Raw genomic sequence first — 26,865 nt, forward strand, 5'->3', positions numbered from 1 at the left:
CACCTCTCTCCTCTCCCGTTCTTTGTTCAGTTTAACAGCGGCTCTTACTGTATTATCCAACCAATCACCTTTCCCTCTTCTTCACATTATGTACCCCAGCACACGAGCACATACTGTACATACACTGCGAGCGTGCATAGCTGCGTGACAGTCGGTGCCGCTGTCTCTCTCTGAATGGAGAAAAAAACAAAAAAAAACAAAGCCTAAAATATATTAAAAAATAAATAATAATAATAAAAAAAGATTGATTTTTATAAATTCCCTTAAAACCCACTGTGACGCAGGTTATTCTTTTGTAGGCGGACATTTCAAATTGGACAATCAAACCAGGTTATCTGCACTGTCTGATCCCTCAACCACAGTAAGCACAGTTTGCACACAGATTACCTTTTTATAAAAAAAAAAATGAACATGCACTTTGACAAAAAAATGTGACCTCTGTTCAGTGTTACTGACATTTAAATGGCATGCATGCAACCCAGACTACGTGACTGGTCGAAGAAGAGGAAGCTAATGATACAGAGACAGAAAAGAAAAGGAAGGGCATTTATGTAATTATATGTAATTTGTTGTAATTCTGCGGTTTAGCAGTGAAGAGTACGTGATAGAATGACACTTGCAGGCTTGCATAGGTGTTTAGTAGAGCGTGTCATGCGCAGGTTTCCTGTATGAAAGCTTGTGAGTGTCTGTGACGCCGGGTTTCTTTCCTGCATTAGGGCATCAGCAGGTTGTTCTAAACACTCTGCCTTGCTAGAACATCAGCTACAAAGAAATTTTGAGTTTCACCAGCAACACTCTGCCCGCTCACTTCCTTTGACTCCTTTCTCTCTTTCAGCGCCAGTCTTGACCTGAGCACGGTGCCAAACCTGAGGAATCTGGCCAAAAGCAACCAGGATCAAATGGCTGAAGAACCACAGGGGCTCCTTCCAAATGTCACAGTTGTTTGAAGCTGGCGGATAGATTCCCTCAGCTGCCAACACACAGGCAGTGAAAGGACCTGATGTGCTTATATACATTAATAAAGAGCATACACAATGAGTTCAGTGTATATGATGGTCATTCGGAATGTATATATGCGCAACAAATATTGTTTGCCTTCTGCATTCCCTGACTGTTTGTACATTTAGCTGTAACATCCTGCATGGACGTGGCATCTGCTACCTAACCCAGATTCATGCAAAACAGAGAGAAGAGGCAAGTGGAGCAATAGAGGGCAGAAAACTTTTGCTTTTTGCAACAGGCTAAAGAGGTTACGGTTAGTTTTGGGGTAACTCTAGTCCTTTACTCATTTCAAAGAAGAAAAAGACAGGAAACAAGATTAACTCCGTTAAACTGACCTGTTCAGCGCGGTCGTATCCTGCATCTTGTTTCTCCGCCTTGACCTGCGGGTGTTTGCCCCCTTCGACTTTCACTTCCCCAGGCTCTAGCTTAGGGACCTTGTCCTTCATTACAGTGTCATCCTTATCCAGTAGGTAGCGTAGCAGGGCATTGTCCTTCTTCTTGGGGCTCAATGGCTCCTGCTTAGGAGTAATGTCTGCCGCAGAAGCAGCACTACCGGAACCCTGGGGTTGGTCTTGGCCCATCTCTTTGCCTGTAGCCTCTGCGGTGAGCTTAGCAAGATCCACGGGGGATGTACTGTTCTGAAGCAGTTGGTGGAGGATTTTATGTTTTTCTTTAAGGGACGTGGCGTGAGTGTTGCCACCCCGGACCCCTGTCCCAGCCTGGTCCTTGCCCTCAACTCCTGCACCAGGGGAAAGAGGAGTCTCCAGGGGTTCTGGCTTGGTGGTGAGCAGTTGCAGTAACTTGGTGTGGCCCTTGTTGTCATGTCCACGGCTGTGAGCATCATGGCCCTCGAGGGGTCCATCCCTCTCCTCCTTGGGCTCCACTAAGTTCCCCTCTGTTTGGGCCTGGGTGTGTCCCTGACTCATCTCTGAATGAGGTCCAAATGAGTCTCCTGAACCACCAATAGCACTGGTGGATCCTCCAAGTTTTGACATCAGATGAGCGTTTACTGCTGACCCTGGTGTGACCCCAGCTGGGGAGCCCATTTTCCGGTCTGGAGACCCTAGTGTATGTGCATGAGGGGGTCCATGCCCGTGTCCTACACCATGGCACTCACTAAGGGCCTGCAGAGCTGACAGAGAGCTGCTAGTGTAGCTGTTAGCATGGGTGCTAGCCGTGTTACTTCCTGCACCTCCAGGCCCTCCACTGCACATCCCCACTGGTGAGGGTGAATGCAGACCCCCTGCTACACGAGGGCTGCTTGCACCCCCAGGACTCCCTCGGTGCCTGGGTGATAGCATAGAGTTCTGCTGAGGTGGATGGGGTCCTCCGGCTGGGCTTGGGCTGGCACGAGAGGGGCTATTCATCCTCCAGTTGGGGCCCTGCTGTGGTGGTTGCATGCTCCCATTGTGGTTGTGTGGCTGAGGACAGCCAAAGCGGTAGCCCTGCATATGCCCCCCCATAGCCGTTGGTTCTCTGGGACCAGCAGGACCTGGGGGGGAGAAAGGCGTGCTGTTGCTGCTGATGGTAGTGTCCTGGCCCTGAGGCCCTGAACCTGGCAAGCTGCCTGGGGTTGGAGGAGTCATGGAGGGAGTGGAGGAGTTCATTGGTTTGGGAGCCATCCCTGTGGCCTGATTGCCAGGGCCCATGTCCTGACCCATTCCACATACTGTCTGCTCCCTGGATTTTAAAACACAAACACACACATTAGAAAAAAAACAATACCAAAAGTTGTACATGGGAGTTAGAAATCTTAGAAAACTGGCTGCTTTAAACTGAAAAGGAACATTTCTGCATTTCTTCAAATATGCTTTTTACCATCATATGAATGCATGCACAATGAGATGCACAGAAAATCAATAGTGTAAAGGGTAAATAATCTATACAGTATAAACTATACTGCAAGAAAAATGTCAATGTGCATGCCAAGGATGGGATATGACATGTAATAAAACTCTTCTGTTTGCCAACAATGAGACAAAGTATGAATACAACTACATGAATTTACCATGAGGAGGAAGTGAGAAAATATGTTTGTTTTGAGTTTTTTTCTGGTTTTGTTTCTCTTTGGGGGGGTGTAACATATCGCTGTCTGATTTTGACCAAGAACACTTGGAAGCACATATTTTGAAAACCGTGCCATCCTCACAATTTCCATGAAGCCAACAGGCAGTGCTGCAGGGAACTCACAGGACAAAACATGCTAGCAAGTTGATGCCTCGGGTTTATGCCAGTCTTTTTGACTCACGTGGAGCAGGTAGGACATACCTCTGTAGGATGTGCAGGGACATGTAGAGCTGAGGTTCGTTGGTGGCAGACGAGCGTACCAGTTTGCTCTTGGTGTGGGCTGAGACGATGGTTCCGTCAGAGAGGGAGAACCGATAGATGGGGCTGAACGCCTGGCCGTGTCGGAGCACTAGGCACACATGTACACACATTGATGGCAAAATAACACTTTTCATTTGACCATTTCCTTAATGTGGCTGCAGCCCCTCTTTAAACAACCGTTTCATGCTAATGCAGCCATGCACAATGACTCTAATATCCAGAGCAAAAAATTAAACACGATTGTCCTCATAGTTAATGGAATTACCTTCCTGCTGGTGTCTCTTTGCAAAAGACATCTCTCCATCATTCTGTAGGTGGAACCTTTGGATGCAGCGCCTCACAAGATCTTCCCAGCCCGGCTTCATGGATGCTCGTAGCAGACTGGTATCTAGGGATGTTATCTTACCTAAGCACACAGTACGGGATTAGAGAGATCTTAGTCATAAAGGAAAGCATTTCGGTTGACATACACAAATGTAAAGATTTAATGTCGACATTAAAAATAAATGTCTCTTCTGTTGACTCGGCCAGGATCTCAGTGGTTTAATATTACTTAAAGAATACATTATAAATCTTTGTTTACATTCTAATTACAGCTTACCCAACGTTAGAAATGGCTTCTGTGTTAGTAAACAGAATAGAAGGTCTTGACTATATAGGATTAGACATGGAAATACAATTACAAGTGCTGTCAGTATAAATTTAAAAAGACCACCATTTAGACACTCATTACAGCAGGTAATGAGTTCAGGGCAGCTCAGCCTCAACTATCTTTAGAGCCCAACAAGTACTCTCATGCTGCGTGTGTAAACACAGTCACAGCAGTGTAACAGTTGTCCCTCACTGGAATGCAATTTAAATGAAAGTATGATGCATTTGAAAGGGTGACAAGCACACTGCTGCTTGAATGACAGCCATAGGGACTGACTAAAGACTTGTCAAACTAGCATCCATAATAGAACTATTCACAGCTCCGCACCATGCCCAAGAAGCTCTTGTAGGCATAACAAGAATGTAGAGGCAGTACTTTCAGCAAAATATGCGAGAAAAATAATGCTGTCAAACTAGAATAAAACAAATCACGGCAATTATTTAAAATTGTGCAGTCCAAATAAAGAGGCAAATAAATAATAGCCCTGCCTAAATGCATGGCTACTGAGGTCTGTGTGGGAAACCACAGTAAATTACTATACATGAGTGACTAAGTGTGTGTGTGAGTCTGTGCCACACAAGTGGTACGGGTACATCAAAGACCAGGTGAAACACAAACAGCTGTCTGTGTCTGTGTGCCAGCGTTCAGGCAGGTACTTTACCTCCCAGAGAGCAGCCTGTGGTAGGAAGCTGGGTCTACTAAGTTGTTCAATCCTAAGGATCTTTACCGAGGATATAATATTCTTTGAATCCCTAACTGTAGTGCAAAGTGATTTACAAGCTGTTGACATCAAATAAGGTACTGCTGGAACTTTGCCTTACTAGAATCGTTACACCATTCTTTTGATGCAGGGCCAAGTTTTATTTGAAAAGCCACATATGGAAAGATGCTATGCTAAAACAAAGATGCAATAAAAAAATCAAGAGCAAAGTTTTCTGTGAACAGCGGTTTGTAGTTCACTGCCGGCTGACATGTTCGTGTACCTTGTAGGTCCTGACGTGTAGTGAAGCTCTCGTGTGTGGGAAGCATGGGTCTTTCCTTCGTTGGCACTCTGCGAGCTACACAAATCAGGCACGACTGAAAATCTAAATAAAATAAAATAAATAAAGTAAAAATAATTAAAAACTCAGAAAGAGAAAACAGAATAGCACAGGAAAGAAAATAGGAGATGGAGTATATAACAAAAAAAACAAAAACAGGGGGATAAACAGAAGAGGTGAAAGGGGGAAGGGATGGGAGAGAGGGGAGGGATGGGGTGTAAATGATAGAGACAGAGGGAGGGAAAGAAAATGAAATGCATGTTATTCCCAGGCAGCATAATTAATACAGTTATTAATGAGCATGGGGATCAGGGCTCCGCTCCTTTCATGAGGAGGAGCAGCTATCGCTGGCAAGGGAAATGATGAAGTGTGACCTTTGAAGGCGCGTGTGTGTGTGTGTGTGTGTGTGTGTGTGTGTGCGCGCGCACACGTGTGTAAGAGAGCTTGAATGCCCATCTCTGGCTACTCTCACCTGCAGGAACATCTAACACTGATGACACCTCTCCTGGCTCAACATTAAAGTCTGTGTGTGTGTGAAGCGCTGACTGACTGATGGCAAATATGACACTGCCAAGTCCAGGACTGGGGTGACCCCAAAAAGTCTGCCATCTAACTTCTCGGTGCCAGTAATACCCACACTCCCATACACGTTTCTTGTAAATGAATGCATGCCAGAACTAACACACACACACACACACACACACACACACACACACACACACACACTCCTATTAAAAAGCCTCTTGGGTGGTCCGACCCTCAAATCTGTGAATCTACATTAATTTCTTGCTTTCCATCGCCTCCATTCCCCCTGTTTCTGTCTATAGCTGGACAGATTCCTGCACTGGTAACCACTCATCTTGCTTTGCCACTTCAGTACACACAAACACTGGCACACCTCTGGCCCGAGTCCTATTTGGCCTACTTGCCAAAGTATGGCTGGCAAACAGCTGGTGCACAAAAAGCAAGCCAGAGAGTAGGGGAAAAGGCTCTAACTAGATTTGGAGTGAAACATTTGCTTATTGTTTTAATTTGCCGCTGAGTTAAAGATTGACACTATAGCCTTTGAACAAAAGGGATTTAGGCCGCTGTACAATCATAAGTCCTGAAATATTCTGGCTAAAGGTAGTTTGTAATGGAATTTTACACTCTTCAGCATCTCATGCTCCCATCTAAAGCCTTGAATACCACTGGAATAGCCCTGTGACCTCTCAGTGACTGAACTCCGAAAGCAGAGCAGAAACAACATACAATTTAAAATCGCTTCCCTGGAAAGGCGAGCAGATGTTTATACAAGAAGCTAACACAAATTCCTCTTCTTTCTTTACACACAAATGCTCCCAAATGTGTCGAGTTTGTTTGTATTCTGTTGTTGTGTTCAAGCTGTTGTGAAAAGTACTGAATGACTGCTTTTGCTGTTCATTACATGGTTAAAGCACATGGTTCCCTTGGAGTCATAAGCCCAGGTTTGGAAGGGATGTACATGAATTATAGATGAGCTTTAATGACAGCTGCCCAACCTCCCGTCTCCCTTGTGTCACTTAACTTTTCATGGGTGTAAGTTGAGTGGCAGCAGCACTGCTCTTCATCATTTGGCTATACAAATCCAGTTATAAGACAGATAATGGTCAACAATCAACGCCCTATGAATGACTAGCAGCTGATTATTACTTTAAATGATTTTACATTGGGTGGCAACCAGTGTTTCTTAAAGACAAGCAAGCTTTCTTATTTTCTTTCTCCAGGTTTTGTCGATGGTGTGTGTATATCTTTACACTACTTAAAAAAAAAAGTCTGATCCCGCTCACCTCGACTCAGCTCTCCACTGAAGAGGGCAGAATTCAGTCTAATGTTATACGAGTAGACAAATCCTAGCTTTTGTTTGCTTTTTAATTGAACGCTCCAAAGCAAACTGTCAGTTTTAATTGAATTACTTTCTGAAGAGGTCTTTCAGTCCTCTGTGTCAAGTGTTTTAACGTGCTGACATAAGTGTGTGTAATTTCTAAAAGGGTCAGGTTGCTGAATGTTAAAATGCTTCCACCGATGATTCAAACACCTTTGTACTTCAGGCTATATTATTTTCTCGCTCTTGGAACCTAATCATACTATAAAACTATTTAACAAGGTTACTGCAAATGGTTTAGACTTAATCAAAGCAAACTATAACATTCAACGCAATTGTGCCTAGTAGGAAATGCTTAAGTGTGTTTCATAGGGTGCCGCTTTAGTCTCCGTTTTTCCCTCCTTGCATACCGTCTCCTTCCTCCTTGATGGACTTGGGCTCCGAAACGGCAAAACACTGCATGGTCTCATATTTCTGCTGCTGCGGCTCGTGCTCGTGCGGCTCTTCCTGGCTCTCGCCGTGTGGATTGACCAGCATTCGGCAGTTGAAAGTGTGACTGTTCCTTCTTGGACCCTCGCTGGACCACGGGACACCATTTACTAAATCGAGGGGGAGGAAAGGGAACAGGAGATTTTTTTTAAGCAAATTGTACTGCAGCAAAAACTGAACAACAGAACGCGGAGAATGGGAGCTGCAACGAGCGAGCCAAGAGAGGCTACCACGCTGCAAGTGAAAGACATAATGAGAGCAAGACAGAGAGAATGAAGGCAGAAAAAGTGTAAAAAAGAGAGGGTTGTTGCTGGGTAGAGATCAGTCATAATGAGCAGTTGGAACCCTGAGCCCTGCGCCATCTATCCACAGCTATGCATCACAGCCAGGCCTCCATATGCATGTCCTGTAAAACATCATTGCCAATCTTTCTTCTTCTCTCCAACACTTACACAGGCGCGAGCAAACACACCAGAAAGGGCACACACATGTGTAAGCGGCCGTGCGCGTACGGGCACACAAAGAAAGAAACGTATAGTCACACACGCCACTCTGTTCACTCTAACAAACTCCCATCACACTCCATCTGGTTTGTGATCTCATTCAGTGCATTGATAATCTCCCAGTATCTGGGACACAGCCCACTGATCGTTTCCAGGGTGCTTCGCTCTGCGCTGCTCTCCCACCCAGATGGGCTGGGTACTCAGACCTCAATCCGAAGCGCCACGAGAGAAGGAGAGGAGAACTTCGAGCTCCTGATGAGCTCCAACGGCACAGATCAAAAATCACCTCTCGTGCGGAAGTCATGCAGAGGCAGGATGTTAAATGGCCGCGGCTATGAAAGTAAATTCTATCTTACGTGACAGAATAAATGGAGTAAGGTGAGGATAAACGCAATGTTTTCCGTGTGTGGGCTAAAAAATGGGAAAGTGAGAACATGAAAATAGGAACTTGGTGAGCGTTCGTGGCAGAGAAAGAGAGAATGACACAAATAAGTGAAGAGAAGGAGAAGGAAGGACATGAAATGGAAATATAGGAGGCGCACGATGCTGCTGACAGGGGAGAGAAGCTGAAATAAGGAAGTTAATTAGCTGAAAAGGGAGGGAGGAAGAGTGCGAGCAAATGTTTGGGCTGAGCGTCAGCAAAAGGGACAAATGAAGAACCTATAGGTTTTTGCAGCATCCTAAAAGTCTCTGTTAAACAGCTGAATCAAATGCTTTCTGACCGTGACCGTTTAAATGTTTTAATTAATCTGACATCACTGCAACAACAGCCACCTACAACATACCTGTTTGAATAAGGAGAACGAGAGAGGCGAGGGTGTTAAGAGGCAGCGGAAGCACAGCACAAAGGACATACATGCAAAGTCAGGAAAAGCGAGGGACATGGACTAAAAGAGACACAGTGAGACAGAAACTGACAGCAAGAAGAAAAAAAAGGGAAAAAAAGGGAAAAAACAATCTCTGAACCAACCGAGGGATTTAGGCAGCAGGTTCTTGATGAACTCAGCATGATCCCCGACATGCAGCACGCTGTAGACACTGGTGTTCATCAGCTCCTCCTGGTTGTAGCGCAGGTACTGGGTCACGTTCTCTGACACGAACACAATGTTACCCTCCATGTTCACCACAAAGAAGAAGCCATCCAGAGCCTGGAGGATTTAAAAGAAAGACAGTTCAGAAGTTTGTTCACTATGGACTGGGTCATTTTTCTTTCACTGGTTAATGGTCAGGATATCCAGTTTTAAGCATATAAACTCCACAAACAGATGCAGAGAAAGATGTATATTCTACTGAATTCTATTGTTTGTTTGTCTTATTGTAACTTAATTACCAATTAGCTCGTTAGCTCATTATCATTAGGGATGTTCTATTTGCGCCTACTGTGCCTGAGATGTGATTAGTGTGCTCCAGCAAGAATGCTTATACAGCACAAAAATGTTGGCACAAATCATGGCAAATTCTACAATACGCAGTACTTCCACAACTCCCTAACAAAAAAGGAAATCTCGCCACGTCTGGTTATTTTCCGCAACATCATCTAATGCACTGTTACCTCTATGATCTCACAGATAATGCCAGGCGACTCAGTGAAGGCGCAGTTTATCTAAAAACTCCAACGACTGCTGATGCTAACATCCCCATGACAGCCGACACATGTACTAGTTGTGTCTGAAGAGGAACGATTAGTACGCCATGTGCCGGGTACATGGATCACTCCCACAGACGCTCACCATCGCTGTGGCTGATAAAAAGCAGGATAAAAGCATGTGCCTGCAGAGACGGGCGGATGTGAAGGAGGAGCAGTACTTAATTGAAAGAATACAGCCCCAGGTCAGCCATTACGCACAAGGTGGTGTCAATTAGGCCATCAAATCACCGGGAGCTCTTAAAAAGGGAATTCTGCTGCTTGTAACGCTGTAAAGTTGATGTCAAGATAAGACGCAAGAGACTCTTCTCAAGGTGTCTCACCTCAGCTTAAATAAACATTATCTACACTACACACACACTTGTCAGCGTGTAGGGTCACATGAATTGTTCAATGGGTACCAAGAGGATTTATAACGTAAATGTTTATTTTGTATCGTGTTGGGTTTTTGGCATCCTTGCTCATCTATAACTATAGTGTATATGTCTCAAACTACACTTCCTAACAAATCTACAGTGAACCGACAAGTCTGGATGTAGCAAACCCATATCCCGGGAACACATGATCATGTTGAGAAGAAAGTTTTCCTTTGCACGCCTTAACACAGCACGATCTGAAAATAGATTAAGGAGATCTCATCTATCACTGCATGAAGCAGAGCTGTTCCAAAATGCAACACGGTTGTGTAAGTCCAGTCTGCATGAAGAAAGGCCATGAACTGCACAAGTAGGGCAAACAAAAACAGAGCAAACACTCTAGTGCCAACGCCTGCCTTCCTCCAGACACTCTTGCATAATGTTCTTAGCCAATACCTTAATTTGCAACACCCTCCCTAAATACTAAATATAAACACTAGAGACATTTCTACGGAAACTACAAATTAATAAAGCCTGAATAAATACATTGTGAGTGATATCATAGAACCTATTGTTTTCACATATGATTAAATATTGCTACACAGCAGGTAATGAATTGCAGCAGGGTAGGAATCTGGGAATTTCTCTGGATTATTTAAATCTGAGCAGTGCTTTGCAACCAGAGTTCTCTCTTCTCATAAATTCTCACTTAATATTAGCCATTTTCTACATTTCTGTCTTAAAGCAATTCAAACATGCCTCGAGTACTGTATGACAGTGATGCTTAACACTTTGTTGGTAGAGGTAAAAATATGCATGAAACACACAACAGCCTCTGTACCGCGTGGGCTAGCAAGGATGCAAACTACATGCCACAATAAATCATGTGACAGAAGAAGACTGCTCCCAGAAGGTTAAAACAACAGCACACTAATGTTTCTTCACAGCCTTGTCCGTCTTTGAGTTGGCATGAGAGTGGGCAGCAGAAGGCCTTGAAGGAGGGTCATGGGGCGCGTGGGTGCATTTCCTGCCGACAGCCATACTCCGCAGAGCACACTGTAATTAGCCTGGGCTGGCGGACGGGGACATGGCTAGAGCGGAGCGGGTGTGAATGGCCGATCGCTGTGTTTTGGGGCTGCTGACAGATGGGAAAGCTTGCAGGCTGCACTGGTCTATATTTAGCTGTGAGTTAGTATGTCGATTCAGTGACGCTGGACCAGGAGAGCTATAAATATTCCATGACAGGACAGATCTAGAGGCGAAGGAAGAGAAGATGGGGAGGGAGAGACAGAGAGGAAAGAGAACTGAACAAGCAGGAGAGAGAAAGGGAGGGAGGAAGTGAGTGAGAGGACAGGCTCAATGGACTGATTCATCCGCCAGGCTGTTGCTTTCTTTCCTATTATATGTAAGCACTCCAGTGGTCCTTCGTGGTACAACGGGGCCCCATTGGCCCGCTTGTGATTTATAGCCAATCAGGGGTGGATACAAGATGCTGGCAGCTTTAACTCCGCAACGCTCACACACAACCACGGCTGGCTCGTTTCTAATTGTTCTCTGTAGATGGGACACTTTATATAGCAATCATGATTTAAAGAGGAGAGCATCTCCTGAGTGAGTGGAAGCAAATGAGTGGAGTGTGGGGTACTTCAGCACGAGTCTGGCATTTCATAATATTTTCTTCACATATGGTGCTATGAGTAAGGAGGAAAAGGCCGTGCACCCACCTCCAGCATCATTGGTCCCAAGGCGTCTTTGTCGATCACACTTTGGCCTGTTGATGAGACGTCAGCCTTCTGCACCTCCTCCTCGTTTGCTGCAGCTTTTTCTGTTAAAAGCGAAGTTAGTCAAAATTTAAGAGACTGTGTCAGGGCTCCTTACTGTTTCACAATGAGGAAGTTACTAAAAAAAAGAAAACTGTAACGTACTGTACTGTCAAACATGGAAAAAGAAAAGGCTGAAACAAACAACTTTACTTTTCCTCTGAAACTAACCCACATACTATAAAAGAGGTCAGCCACTGACGAGTCTTTTAACAGGTATCCATGCTGCTGCAAAGCAAACACATCGGTCCCCTTTGTGAAACCATGTGGCCATGGCTCACACCGAAGCACAGAGCAGCAGCACAGTGCGAAAGGTGTGTTAGAGCACACAGCTGCCTTGTGGGGGGCAGTCACTGTTTAGATTACTCTGTTATGCCAAAGCCCTGACAAACAAACAAACAAAAAAGGCCAATATGGAAACAATTAAGCATTGATGGTGTCCAAGCAATGTTGTTCCAAATTGGAAAACAAGTTGTAGCAGTCAAGACTCCTGTTGATTTTCTATTAATGGATATGGAGAGTATGAATTACTGAGCACATAGATGCGTATGGCTTATAATTTACTACTGTTTTCATCTTATGTCCAATCAAAATCCACTTAAAAAAAACAAACATAAATAAATATCCTGTAAGCTCCTGTACCTGTGCTATAATGCGATGCATGTGTCCGTTTGAGTGGGTTAATAACCATGCAGAGAAGCCTTATGTTCAAAGCGTAGGCTGCCCTACTTTTAGAGATGATGATGTGAGGCGGAATATCATTGGGTTTTTTGTTGTTGTTGTCGTTTCTGTTCTGGCTGCTTCTTTTTTTTTGGGGGGGGGGGATGTTGCTTTCGCACGATGCCAAGAAGCAGGCTGACCATATGGTGAATAAATATTGTGGTAAGAATCAAACAAAATGATCCCGTCCCTTGTATTTTCTTTTTGGAAGGGTGAAAGCAAATGCAGGGTTCCCTTGGCTTTGTGGGTTTGTGCACCATCGCACAGACACAAATTCATCTCTTTCAGCATTAATGATGTGCGCATCAGCAGGGCCTCTCCGGGCCCAGCGGGGCCCTGTAGACCAGCACAGCTGCCCTGGGTGCAGACCCATCACTCAGTGTCAGTGCGGCCCTCCCTGCCTTTCTGTCTGGAGAACTGTGGAACTGTGCCAGACACAGAGAGGGACTGACCAGTTGAGTAACAATTGCTGCTTAACACACAACTAACAAGACATTTGCTATATACTGTTCCTTCTTTCAGATATTTAACAATTTGCTCAGAGTTTATTTTTATATTTTGAATATTGGAATAAATAATGTACTAGGCTCAGCTTAGCAGCTACACAGACCCCAGTCCACAGTTTTTATGAGTCTTAACTGGGTGCTCCTGCCAACACGGAGTGTTAAAGAAAAAAAAAAAAAAAAGCTGTAAAACTCTTGGCTATGCCATTATTCTAAAGGCTCTATAAGCATATTTCTCCACATATTGTCTGTGAAGGTGCAACAAGCTGGAAAGAGAAAAGACACGCAGAAAATTGCAACCAGTTTCCAAATCAGGGTGGAAAATGTACGCAGACAGTGTGAGAGGAACAAACAGGGATGAATTCATTGCTTTTTTTTTTTTCGTTCCTTTTTCCAAAGGCCATCTTCACCACATGGCACATCTCTACAGGAAATCACCAATCAGAGAGAGATATTAAGTCACATAAGTGTATTTGAATACATGTAATATTGTCGCTATAAGCAGAAAGTAAACTAAATGTGGACAACAGAAAAAAAATATACTACTAAAAAATAACTACACCTCTGTTTCAGATCACATTAAACACATGAGGTGCAATGAAAAGCAAATAACAGTAGGACATAACATAAGCTCACAGCATCCCCGTTTCACTTGTGCAGGATGAGATGCAGTAGCTTCCTGCTTTAACTACACACACACACACACAAAAAGGTTCATCTACGTGGCCGCTGACGTATGGAGGACAAAGCAGAATAGGAAAATTTAGCCCTTCCCTCAGGGGTTCCTTCTGTACTAAAATGTTTTGCCTTGAGAGTCAGGCAGAGGATGTCATTATAGCAAAGGGTTAAAAAAAAAGAAAAAAAAAAGAAAAAAGATGATAATGCAGAGAGGAAGTGTTGGAGGTAGAAAAGAAGGCAGCACAGAATAAGACATCACAAAAGGGGGTGGGAGCAACAGACACTAGCAAGAATTTGATTGTGATTTTTGCATCACCATTACATAACAGTTGGCAATGTGAGTCACAAAACATGATGACATCATCAGCTGGTCTGATTCATACACACCTCGAGTGGGCCACTCTTTGTCTACCAGCCACTCGGCTGTTTTTTCGGCTGTGCGATGGTAAAACATTAAGATCAGCACGTTCCTTCAAATTGAAGCAAGAGAAGAAGCCCTGTTTTTTTAAAAGCTTTAAGTGTTCTACCACTTACTAAAGACCCCTACTTCCACACACACAACACACACACAAAAAGAGGCAGCAGCGAGTACAACCAAACATGCTGATCGATTTGCCTGATGTTCTGGCTCAGAGCGCTCCTGGGAAAGACTGGCAGCCAACAAAAAAAAGAAATAAAAAAACTGCTCTGGCTCATCCACATTGTATGATGGAGTGTTGGAGGGAACATTAAATCAATTGTGCTGCTCTTTAATAAGAACACCAGTTACTGTGTATGAAACAGATCCCAAATCATAATATTTATGCTATCAGATCTGAGGTTTCTGTCAACACAAAGCCACCCGTGGAAGCTGTGTCGAACTTTAAAAGCACAACTAAGAACACAGCAACGAATTTGATTTGCAGCTGTGTCAAAGCCACTGACATGTTTTCACTAAGGTTAGCCATGGTATAAAACTGGGCTTTATGACATAAAAAAAAAGCTGAAAGGGGAAAATTACAGAACTTCATGGGAATAAAGAAATAAAAAAATAAAATAAAATAAACAGCTCAAATAACTCCGTATTCCTTTCGCTGTTGCACTGTAGGGATCTTGATTGTTTCTGCAACAAAGTATCACGTTTCAAAAATATTAGAGGCTGCCATTTGTACCTTGCTCCTTTATTTGCCTGATTTGTTTCACAGTTTCCTTCAGGATTGCACATTTGTCAGGTTTGACATTGAAGTTGTCGATGTCGTTGAAGTTGGCGAAGATCAGCTCGGCGAGCTCTTCGATGTATTTGTTCTCGTGCTCGCGGTTACGCTTCTCGTTGCTCCGTTTGGGACTGCAGAGACAAAAACAGAAGGGTGAGAAACTGCACTGAGGACAGCAGTAACACAACACGGGCGATACAGATTGATGGCTAAAGGTTCAAGAGAGTGGAAGTGCATCAAACAGCTCCAGGGTAGCAAAGTCCATCCATCTATAAAACTACACCAGGGTTCCAGTGTCCACACATTTTTCCTGAGTAGGGCTGAAGAGGCCTCTCATTTTGAAAGCTGCCAAATGACAGCACACTGACAGTGCAATATATCTACTGAGGCATCGAGGAGAGTCAACACTAGTGTCAATTCATCCTTCTAGGAGCTTTCACGCTGCTAACATGGCACAAGGGTAAGCCAATATTACACTTAGAGCCCGATTAAATATAGGATTTTTAACATTCTTGCCGACTTAAAAACTCTTTATTTCAATATGTCAGCCAATATTTTTCTCTTTCGTACACATGAAACAAACATTTCCCCCACATTGGATCTATATAGTTATTTATTTACGTTGTGATTTGCCAGACTCTGCTCAGTCAGCAGGTGGCTGTGTTTGTGATTGGGAAACTGCAGAGTGCCCTCTGGTCTACAAACTATTCAGCGTCAGTCAGCTGAAGGGTGTTTCTCTCGTCTTTTCCTTCATTAACAGTTATAAATGCAGATACCGATAGATTGGCAAATAGCTAATATAGGTCGATATTATCAGCCTGCTAATAAATCAGGTCTACTCCATTTATGTTACAATAGGTTAAAGAAAAATGTGTGCAGGAGATTGTGAACCGGACAACTTTGCAAAGTCGTTACTCATTTGTGTGGACCGACTAAAACTGGATCTGACCTTTAGTGCATGATAACTACTTTGCCCCACATTACATTTAACTGTACACAGCAAAAACTCGCAGAAATGTCAAAAACATAACTCCTAAAGGGACCAAATACCTGGGTCCAAGAAGTTCAGCAGAACATTCTTTGCGTTTCCGTGACTCTGCCCTGCCAGGGTCAGATGAGTTTTCGCCGACTCCACTCATCCTCAATGCATATCAGCGTCTGGAAAATGAACACAAAGAGGCACAAAAGAAGAGTTTTACATTTGAAAGAAATGCTTCAGCACTACAAGCATAGGCAGCTATATAATGTGAAGAACACCCATGCTGGCCTGTATACATGCCAACATCGGAATCTGCATACAACACACGCACACGCTACAATGTGCTGGGGGCACAGGCAGATCCACTCCAGGAGAAATGAGTGAAAATGGAGCAGAGAAAGAGATTCAATCATTTCTCTCTGATGGTGGAGCTCTCCCTAGAGAGACTGAAATGAGAACACAGCACCTTGCCCACAGCACCAGACTGCATGCTCAACCATGTACCAAGAAAAACCCATTTGTTACACAAAACCAAAGCAAAGCTGGCGCACATTAAGAGCAGAGTGGGTTTACAATGACAACATGTGTTCTTTGTTTAAGTGCCTCTGAGAATGCTTCACATTGGTTTGTAAGAGTCGCTTAAAATGTAAATGCAGGAATCATATCTTGTCTGTTCTCTCTGAACTTATGGAACAGACTGTAAGATTTTCAGTGAGTAAGAAATCATGTTGTGACCGTTTTGTGTTATCAGAACTGACAAGGAAGCTGAGACTTTGCTGAATTTGTCTCAAACCCTACATGCCAACACGTTTTGAATGCTGCTTTTACTCCAACCCTGAAAGCAACCATAGGCTGCCACTAAATGAAAGACAATCAATTATTGATCAGAGTAATGTCTTATTAATTACCACCTGATCTGAACATCTGATGGTGCCTAATGGACTTGGGTTTCAACATAAAAGGATATCCTTCTTTATAAAAAAAATGCATTAAAAAAAACAACATTGCGTTGGCTCATGCAACATGATTAACTACACCTTTTTCTGCTTTCGGAGTTTGACAGAGCAAAGGAGGGGAGGTTAAAGGCAATTAAGACTAAGAAACAGGCAAACCTGGAGAAAGAAAATGGAAAAGTCTTCCTCACTACAGTGCCCAAGATTGGGGCATGCTGTGTTGTTCTACGCTCTCAGCCACTCTAACCATGGAAACGGCTATGACATACACACACACGCCGCTTTACTGCTCAGCCATTACATAAGGAAGAACAGAGCAGAAAACAACACAATGTAGAGCAGAGTGGAAAGGAAAAGCTCGTCAGAAGCAGGCTAAACTAAAAGGAGAGAAAGTGACCATGCAAACTTGAGTCTGGCTCCCTCCTGGCCTGAAATGACCTACTTTAAGCTAATGGTAGGGTCTGTGCACAAATGGATGAAGCAGTCATGATTGGCCAGAGAGACAGAGGAGAATCTGAAGGGTAAAAGACATTCGGTTGACAAGCGACTTGAGCACTGTTGTTGGCCTGTACAGTGAATGAACAGAGCATGATACACAAACGTCACTGTGCATGTGCCCTTGTGTTACGCTCTTTCAAATGCCATTAGGCTGCTTTCATGCCGAGGCACTGTGCTGTTCACTGAACGTATAACAGTCTCTAAAAAGAGAGGTTACAACTTTTATTAATGACAACGGAAACAGGCAATTAAACCCTAATAGCTAAGTGGCACTCTCTGCTCCGATTGGCTGTGCCCTGGCTTTCAGGCACAAGTTACCATGGGAATTCTAGACCTGATTGGCTCCACCAGCCCCGCGAGGCCAGATATGATTGGTTGCTTCCGTCTCCTTGACATGGCAGTAATGATGGGTCATTGTACGTTGAGACAAATAAGAGAGACTGGATGTAGAAGGCACGTCTCAATGACACCAATACAGACAGCCAGACACCCTGGCAAGCAGGCTGGTATTCCATTTTTGTTGCTGGGGGAGGGCTCTGATCTTCACATGGGCAAACTAGGAAAGGATTTCTAATCCTGGAGAATGTGCTGGTTCCCAGGGCAGCTATAAACAGCTGGGCACTGGTGTTAGTACTTACTATACGGGAGCTAAGATTTGACTTAATTATCAACATCACCCCCTCGGGAAGAGCTCCTCAAAGCTTAAATGCTCTTGGACACAGTAGGTATGAAGGAAGAGAATAGTGGCATGCTCCCCAAGTGTGTCTCTGGCATGATAAATTCTTATCCCCATCCCCCAGACCTGAAGTGATGTACACAATTATGATGACAGAGATCTCAGAGGTAACACAGAACATCACGGTTATAGTTCCAAATGCAGGGATGGCTATGCCTAACGACTCTGCCGTGATCCTTACCGACTTCCCATATGCATATGCTTTATTCAATTAAAAAAATAAATAAATACATAAATAAATAATTTAACACCATACTTGCATTTTGCTTGTAGCAGACTAGGTAGTAGCACGAGGGGAGAAGTGCAATTCAAAACAATTTAATTGGACTAAATGATATTTTAATGCAGGCTATGTTAAACTCTGCAATAACAGGGCTGATGAGACTCAACACAGATTAATGACCGCATAAGAGAGTAACCTCATTATGTAGGGGAGTGATTGGCATATTCTGGAAGGCATCTATCAAATGTTCAGTTCATCAAGCTGTCAGCTCATTTAGTTCATTAGTGCTGTAAGTTGAGACATATGGTCCATCACTCATTACAAGCTACCTTATGTTAGTCATACACAGTGTGACATCTGTGTAAGACCAAGCAGGTTTTGCCAAGATTCGCACAGTCACAATAAAAGAGAGCCGGGCCACTTCTAAACAAATATTCTTCACAAGCCAAAAGAGCTACAGAACTGACAGATAGTACCTCAGCTGGTCATACCACATGTCCACTGGAGTAAGAAAGTGAAATTGAAAAGAGAAGTGTGCCCATACACAAAATTTGGGCCTCTCCATGAACTCTTCCTACGCAATTAGGAGTTGCACAATCAAATTAGCACACATGTACATGTTTTTATCTATATTGTATATTATGATTGGAGTGGGGGGGGGGAAATCAACAAATAAAAAACAAAATAGTGTTGTGGAATTTTACATGGCGATACTGTAACAATACACAGACACCAAATATTGGTATTTCATTAAATAAATGAAAATAGTCAGGGAATAGTAGCAACAAGAGGGCTCATCACATCCACCACCATCCTGAGAAAACATTAGCCGAGCAAATTTACATTAAAATCAACCCCACAAAACCAAAAAAGACACCTCCTAATTCAGAGCAAGTTAATGAGTAAAAATTCATCAGCAATTTCCTTGCATCCACCAAACAAAAATTCATGGCTGCCTGGTCAGTGTACCGATTCCCCCCCCCCCCATTTTGCCAACGACTACGAGCTGTGTTGACTAAATGTGCATTCGCGTTGCAACGATTGACTCCTACCAGGCAACCTGTGCAATCTTTCTGCAAAGAGTCGCGGCATGACTTGGACTGACTGCCACTGCACTCAGAGAGATGGCCATAGGTTTGCAAATAATACTGATTTATAAATGTAGACAACTGGTTGCTGGCTGTATTCTGGTCATATTCCTATAGAACGGGAAGGCTGATGAGCACAAATGTAATAATTAAATGTGAATTCCTATGTATGTAGACAGCAACAGATATGCGTTTTTGATGGGTTATCACAGCTAATTATTATATTATCAGATACATTTCCAAGTTGCATGTAATTGCCAACTTGACCCCATTCAGTTGCAGACTGATAGCGGACCAACTCCATGTTACATTAACATTCTGGTGATTCCCACATCTAATTATGATGTCATTATGTTGCCTAGCGGCCTCCTACCAATGGGTTAAAACCATCTATTTGTAGTTTATGTACCTATAGCACTTCATAATGGTTCATAACAATAAGACATAATCTACATCTCATTAAAAAAAAAAAAATTGCTTTGCTATACAATGTCATTTTATGCTTTTTGTTGTTGTTGCGCTTGACATTTGTCAACTATAAGGCATGGATCATAATCAAAATTAGATCATGAGATCCTCTTTAACATGTTAGTATACACTGGATTAACACAACCTTTTATACCAATTTTTCATTATACACTTTATAATAATGGATTGGATTTATATAGCGCTTTTCAAGGCACCCAAAGCGCTTTACAATTCCATTATTCATTCACTCTCGCATTCACACACTGGTGGAGGCAAGCTGTAGCCACAGCTGCCCTGGGGCAGACTGACAGAAAAAAAAAAGAGAAAAAAAAGTACATATTAAAAAAATAAATGTCCATATTGTGCCATCGGCCCCTCTGGCCAACACCAGTAGGCGGTAGGGTAAAGTGTCTTGACCAGGACAGAGAGCCCGGGGATCAAACCGGCGACCTGCCGGTTACAGATGCGCTTCCCAACCCCCAGCGCCACGGTTGCCACTTCATGTATAATGTCTTTCACTTTTCTCAATGTGATTAACTATATCAGTTTTCAAACAAGCCAAACAATACCGCATCATGGGGAGTGTAGTAGTAACTATGGTAGTAAGCAAGTCAGTTTTGTTTGTTTGTTTTTTTTTATATCATGAGGAAGACCATGCAACCATGACAAACATTAGCCTGTAGACTGTAAGAGACTATCTGGAATCAATTTGTTTAAAAGGGGGATGTCTTTTACATACTTTACAGCTGGCTGCAGCGGGCTGGGAGGAGAGAGAGAGGAGGGAAAAGAAAAAAGAAAAAAGAAATCAATGGGAAAGTACAATTCCATATAACATGAAAATGCAGCCATTCCTGTTCTATACTTTTCAAATCCACTTTGAGAAATTCTCCTCAAGGGCACATGCAGTAGTTGCTGCACGTGTTGTGGTATAGTGTCTTTCACAAACCCTCTGGCATGTGGTCGCCTGCAGACAGCCTTGCATGTACCATCTGATTACAGAACGTCACTCGTACACAAGCGGGCCACCACACACTGGCCGTGGAAACTATAATGCCTGCATAATAATGCACTTGGAAATTATCCTGTGGTCACTGAGGTCCTCTAACACACGTTTCCATGCAGATTTTCCACAACTTGAAAGCTGTTAGGTCTCAGCTCATGTAAGTGCAGTAAACACTTACCCACTGCCCCAAATTGACACTTCATTACAGTTTTACATCTTTAGCGCATCTGTGTGGCTGATTCACAAGGCTGAATTAAAGGTCAGGTAATTAAACCTCTGTAACAGCCACACCCACTAGCATAGCAACACAACATTGATGACTTTCCAATAAAAGTATCCGATCAGTTTTAATCAGAATTATTGATTTTGTCAGAACTTAGACAGAAATGCAAATATGTAATGCTTTCCAGCGTATTAAAACACCAAAGTGTAAATAAAAATAAACCAAAAAACAAATGCAAGCAAAAAGCTGGAGAAATCAATTGACTTTGAAAGTACTCTGTGCACTTGAGGGAGGTGCTCATAGGTGAGTGTCATTGCTTATATCTTAGGTGTCACCTAAGTGCAGACTCTCCACAACGGACCTGGAGCCAACCAGTCTGGCGAGGATGGACTGAAGAGACAACGAGGGGCTGCTGCTAAGGTTGCCTCTGCTGCTTGAGGCAACCATCTTTCCTCTGATCAAACTCAGCTGCTTCAACCTTTACATGACATACACTATTAGATGGCAATGAGCACATCCACAGCACAAAACAGAATTTATCTGCATCTGTGAGGAGAGAATGGCACAATACAAAACACTTCACTTAAAGAATACACAGAAGCAGAGGAATTTGCTCTGCAGCGACTCAGCTGGGAAACAGTAAGATGAATAGATTAATGTGCAGTATCTCCACCTTTATGGGGTAATATGTGAGAAATCTTTTGAGCAATTTTAATAATTGAACTTTCATTTATGCACACAAAGAGGCTGGGAAAGAGCATTTTAATTCAGATAGGACTTTATAAACATTTACAACACCCTGAAGTAGGGCTGGGCGATATATCGCGTTTTTAAATATATCAATGTCTAAGGAGCTTGGAAAGAAAAGCGTCTGGACTTCTTTGAGTTGCTTGAAGACGTTTCACTTGGGAGTTTCCCCCCAAATCTTTGGGGGGGGGGGAACTCCCACTGGGTTTAAATCTGGGACTCTCCACCATTTGACCTTAGAACTGAAGAAGCTTCTCGGATGAGAGGTGAAACGTCTTCAAGCAACTCAAAGTCGTCCAGACGCTTTTCTTTCCAAGCTCCTTAGACTACGATGACCTGGATGACTGAGAACCTTCACAGACATAAATATATCAATATATTTTTATGTGACAATATCGTTTATATAATGTTACTCTGCCTCGCCTTTCTCCTTCACTGAACACAACTCCCCCTCCCCCATCGCTTCACCTGCAGGCAACGACAAGATGGACACGGCAGCTATCAAAGAGGAGCTGGTCGGTAAAAAGAAAACATTTGGAGATTACGATTTTAGTGCTGTCAGCGTTAATCTCATTAAAATGACGTTAACGCCATAACTGCTGTCAGGGTGTCAGTCACGGAGTAGAACTTGGGAACAGAGCAGCTGCAACATCTGTCTTTGTTATTATGCTCAGCGTCTTTTAGTTTACATTTTGACTGCACAATTGCGAGCTTTTTGTTATGCACAAAACCAACATTGTTTTATTTTATTTATGGGGCATTATTGTTTAATAAATGCTGATAATTTATTTCTGAGTTATTTTTTTTATGTACATCTACGCTCAATGATAATAAAAGTGCCTGTGTGAGATCTGGGACACAGCATGACTAAGAACTCTTTTTGCTCTTACTTTATGGCTTTAACAAAAATAAAATAATCGCGATATATATCGTATATCGCCATCCAACTAAAGAATATCCAGATATGAATTTTGGGCCATATCGCCCAGCCCTACCCTGATGTTTTTAGCTTTATTTCCAAACCGTTAAGAATGCAACGGTTTCTGCTACCTTAAATGGGTTTGTAATACAGTATACAGCTCATATACCCACAAAAGGTGAACCAGGCTTAATGTGTGCCACTAAAGGGGGCCTTTAAAAAACACTGAATCACCCATTCTAGTCATACTATAATGATGGGGGAAAGGGATGCAACGCAGGGGGGGAGGGGGAGACTGTGTCTGATTGCCAAGAGGAGAGGGTATGTGCCAGTGTGCCATTCCTGTAATCATGTGGGTTAGCAGGGCTTTGATTATAGAGACACACCCAGTGATTCTGGAGCTCAGAGAGCTGGGCATGACTATGCATCAAACTGCATCAAAAGCTACTGGGGAATCGTTTGAAGTCTCCTGCACTATAATAATGAGAGCCCTTCCAGAAAGTGCAAAGCCTCTGTGGGGCACTGAACATTGTCTCGCTGGTGTGTAATCTCTCCTCAGTTGGCTCCTTGGTTCAACAGGCCCCCTGAGAGAGAAACGGAGAGCAAGAGTGCACCAATAAAGACTGCTTCTGGAGCGCTGCAACATGGTCCATTTATTTCCCACAAACTGAAGGGGAAATAGTGAAAGGGGAGGGGCACAGAGGACTCGTGGCTTCTCATTTTACGCTCTCAATATTTGCGATGGGTGAAAAGATGTGCAGAGAGTGCCAAAACACAAAGAAACATGACGGGATCGTGTAAGATGGTATTAAAGACAAATGCGTTTGTCTTAAAAACAATATAAATATCAGCAAAATACCCAGTGGGGTGGGGTCTGCAGTGAACTGCTGACAGCTGCTATTACCTTAAACCAGATGTTGTGATATTAGGCTTGGGCTGAGAAAGAGGCAAAAAGAGATGGAGGGATGTATGTGGTGATGGATTTAGTGTTTTGGAGCAATATGACAATGGCGCTTGAGTGATGGGTATTTCCCTGTAGATATATTCCATGTAGAGGAATCAATGGTGAACTGGGATTACAAGAATTCAGAGTCAGTAAATGAACAGAGGGGAGAGCAACACAGCACGTTTTGTTTTGTCTTGGCTTTTGTTTTGTTTTTTCCCCATTTAAGAGAAGGTTTGCAGAGTGTAATGGCTTGTGTTTAGTGGTTCAAATGAGTGGTTCAAATCCGCAACAAAGGTTAACTTTCAGTTCTCTCCTCAAAAACATAATCACTTACCCACCTATACGCTTACCATGACATTTAAACAACCATTGTTATGAGGGTTAGCCAGTAAACAAAGTAAATTCTTTATTCAAATTACATGTGTCCAAAAAGTTAGACACAAACACACAAACAGACCAATGCTGATTAAATCAACAGAGAGGTAGGATATTTGCCTGCTACCAAGTCCCACTCAAGCATTAGTGGGACGCTCTAGAATCACTGCAAGGTAATGGCTCTAAAGTGCCCGAGTGCAACCAAGAGCCCGGTCCCCATTTACTGAAAGCTGATCACGCTCATCAATCTTTTAACGCTGGCAGTCACTTCAGGATGTCGCAGGATGCAAAGCAGAGGTCTGTCGGTATAATAAGCACAGAGTGCTGGCTTCTGGCTGTCCGAGAAACACACAAGATTGGTCAGATAGGTGAAGTGAAGTGTCAGCTATCGAGGGATGGTGAAATTGATTAACTGGTATAAGTAAGCGACTCCCCACAACAATCCAGTCAACAATTCATCTGTGGCTGACAGCAATGCCAGAAAGGAGATTCAGATATCACTGCACAAATCCGATTATGGAAGAAGCTGGAAGAAGGGAAACTATGAGCTGATCTTTGAAGTATCAATTGCTTGATTATTTACTTGCAGCTGTATATGGCAGTACTAAAGGAATTACCACGGTTTCTACAAAGGTCAATAAAATGTAGCCTGATCTTCATCTAAACCACAACTGTAGAAATGCACTGATGAAAGTACTGAAAGTGCGTAAATCTCTGTTTTAATGAATCCCCCTAGAGTCAGGTGTTCCAATCAAGGAGATGCTACTGAAAGTGTGACTTGCAGAAGGTTCCCCTCCCTATAGATTAGGCCATTTTTTTATGTCATGTCTTAAGATTGAGGCACAATTCCCACCAACCACTCAGAATTTTCAAATGATCTCAGAGGAAGTGGCATAAAATTTAAGAAAGGTTAGAAAAGCATTTCTAATTACTTTGGCATTCATGAAGTAAAAAAGACACCAAGAATGTCTACAAGTCATGTAGTCATCATCGTCATAGGAGTGGAACAAGTTTAAAAAGGATAAAATTCAGGTTTTTGAAAGGCTGAATTGAAGAGTACTGACCTTAACTGAAGTAAGATGCTTTGGCAAGACAGAAAGGTCTATTCAATAAAAAACAAACACACAAACAAAAAAAAAACCAAACAAACCCCAAAACAAAACACTCAAATACTCAAGTATAAAAGGAACAGTCTAAAATTCCTCCTAATAATTGTGCAATAAGTATCTGCAGGAAAGGAGTGTCTTTGTTACTAAAGTTAGAGTTTCATGTTAATAGTTTAGTCTGATTGTGTGTCTAAAACTATGACTTGGATGTAGATGAGAACAAAACAGAGCACTCCAAACAGCTCAAACTTTATTTTGCAACTGTACTGTGCGGTGCTGAGAACTGCATACCATCTTTTTTTTTTTTTAATATTCACTGTGCCACTGTGGATCAGCACGTGGCAGCGCATTCAATCCACACAGACACACTTAGAGTGTAGCTACGTTAAACAAGTGCAGGCTGCATCAAAAATACAACAAAACTCAGAACATGAAGAAGAAAATCCAGTTTTAGCAAGAGCAACCAAAACCATGCCATCTTATGCAAACTATTATGATGATGAATCCCCTCAGAAAATGGTGTAAGAACAGTGTGCAATACAATAATCCCAGGCCCCAACTGAAATGTAACCTGTAAAATAACAGAAACTTAGTAGTAGTACTGGTTCCAAGAGTAAAACATTCTCTCCCCTCACACAGAAAATGGTTGAAAAGGTCTCTCACTTGCAAGAACAGCTGAATCTGGACACTGTTAAGCCTTTAAAGCTGGTCGGAGCGGGCACGCTCCGTTTTGCAGAACTATTTTTAAATCCCTGTAGAACCGGAACCATGTAAGCTAGCGCAATAGTTTTTTTTGCATATGAAACCGGAGGAGTTGTACTTACATCTTATGCCATCAGCTTGTCCTAGGTCACGGTTTCCTTCTACATATAGCTTTGCAAAAATTGCATAAAAAGCGCTTGCTGGAACAAAAACCGATCAGCTGTTCGTAAAACTTCCTACATTGACATAGACGTCGGCGCGAACGATCGCATGTCCGACATGACCTGCCCGAAACCGGAAGTGACGTCATTTTCACGGAAAATGTCGTTTTTTACTTGTAGGCCTTAAAAGCCCATACTGATGTTTTTACAAGTTATGTTTGACTTTATGCTTTTCTGAATAGTTTCTGGGATGCTTAGAACTCAAATTGCACTGCTTTAAATAGTTTATTTTGATGCACCTGCTGGTTTTTTTTGCAAATTTGCATTATAGGATTGTTTTTCGTTTTTCCTGCAGTATATAAACATTGGTGTATCTCAAAAATAAAACTATGAAGACACTCAAAATAAATTTCCTGTTGTTGTAAACTATTTTTGCAACTTTTTTGTATTTAAAGTTGAGGGATAAACCTATTAAATTTCTCCAAGGAGAAGTATATGTAAAAAAAACCCAAAAACGATTTTCAATTTTTTTGTAGTTTATTGCACTTTTTTGCAATTTATGTAGTTACTATGGACTTAATGCATACATATAATTAAAATTGGGCTATAATGGTTGTATTGATGTATAGCAACTTGAAATGCTCCCAAAAATGGCACTACAGCATGTAAAAATATAAAGCAAGCTCTGGCGGACTTGGTTCTATGCTAGGTCTTAAAGGGTTAAACACAAAGAAAGGGGTCAGGCAAGAGCTGTGGTAAATCAGGAGAGACGGTTAAGAAGGCCTCGATCTCCCAGTAATATCTGCATCAGGCAGACTGATCCCTCCAAAGGGAGCTCTAACCTGTAACGAAAGTCTTCACTGTGTAGCTGCTCTTCTCTTAAAACTACAAAACTGATCTAAGAAGCTGGAAATAATAGAACACATGAACAAGATTGTTTTCAGACAAGCTTGAAGACAAATCTAA

The 26,865-nt window shown here is 42.6% G+C and overlaps 1 protein-coding gene across 8 annotated transcripts in view; it reads right to left on the reverse strand.

Annotated features, from left to right (window-relative positions):
* Positions 1–26,865, reverse strand: part of ncoa2 (nuclear receptor coactivator 2) — a 60,594-nt gene that overhangs the window by 15,019 nt on the left and 18,710 nt on the right. For all 8 annotated transcript variants that reach the window (XM_014335928.2, XM_014335977.2, XM_014336021.2 and 5 more), the window contains 9 exons: positions 15,823–15,930; positions 14,731–14,903; positions 11,583–11,683; positions 8,828–9,005; positions 7,276–7,464; positions 4,966–5,067; positions 3,596–3,736; positions 3,271–3,418; positions 1,338–2,682 (listed from right to left, as the gene is read on the reverse strand). In XM_014335928.2, the coding sequence (XP_014191414.1) occupies positions 1,338–2,682; positions 3,271–3,418; positions 3,596–3,736; positions 4,966–5,067; positions 7,276–7,464; positions 8,828–9,005; positions 11,583–11,683; positions 14,731–14,903; positions 15,823–15,911 (2,466 nt within the window). In that variant the 5' untranslated portion in view covers positions 15,912–15,930. The remainder of the gene's footprint in view (positions 1–1,337; positions 2,683–3,270; positions 3,419–3,595; positions 3,737–4,965; positions 5,068–7,275; positions 7,465–8,827; positions 9,006–11,582; positions 11,684–14,730; positions 14,904–15,822; positions 15,931–26,865) is intronic.

This window comes from Haplochromis burtoni, unplaced genomic scaffold, assembly GCF_018398535.1.
Source record: "Haplochromis burtoni strain Fernald_Lab_line unplaced genomic scaffold, NCSU_Asbu1 Contig_1, whole genome shotgun sequence".
Lineage (NCBI taxonomy): Eukaryota > Metazoa > Chordata > Actinopteri > Cichliformes > Cichlidae > Haplochromis > Haplochromis burtoni.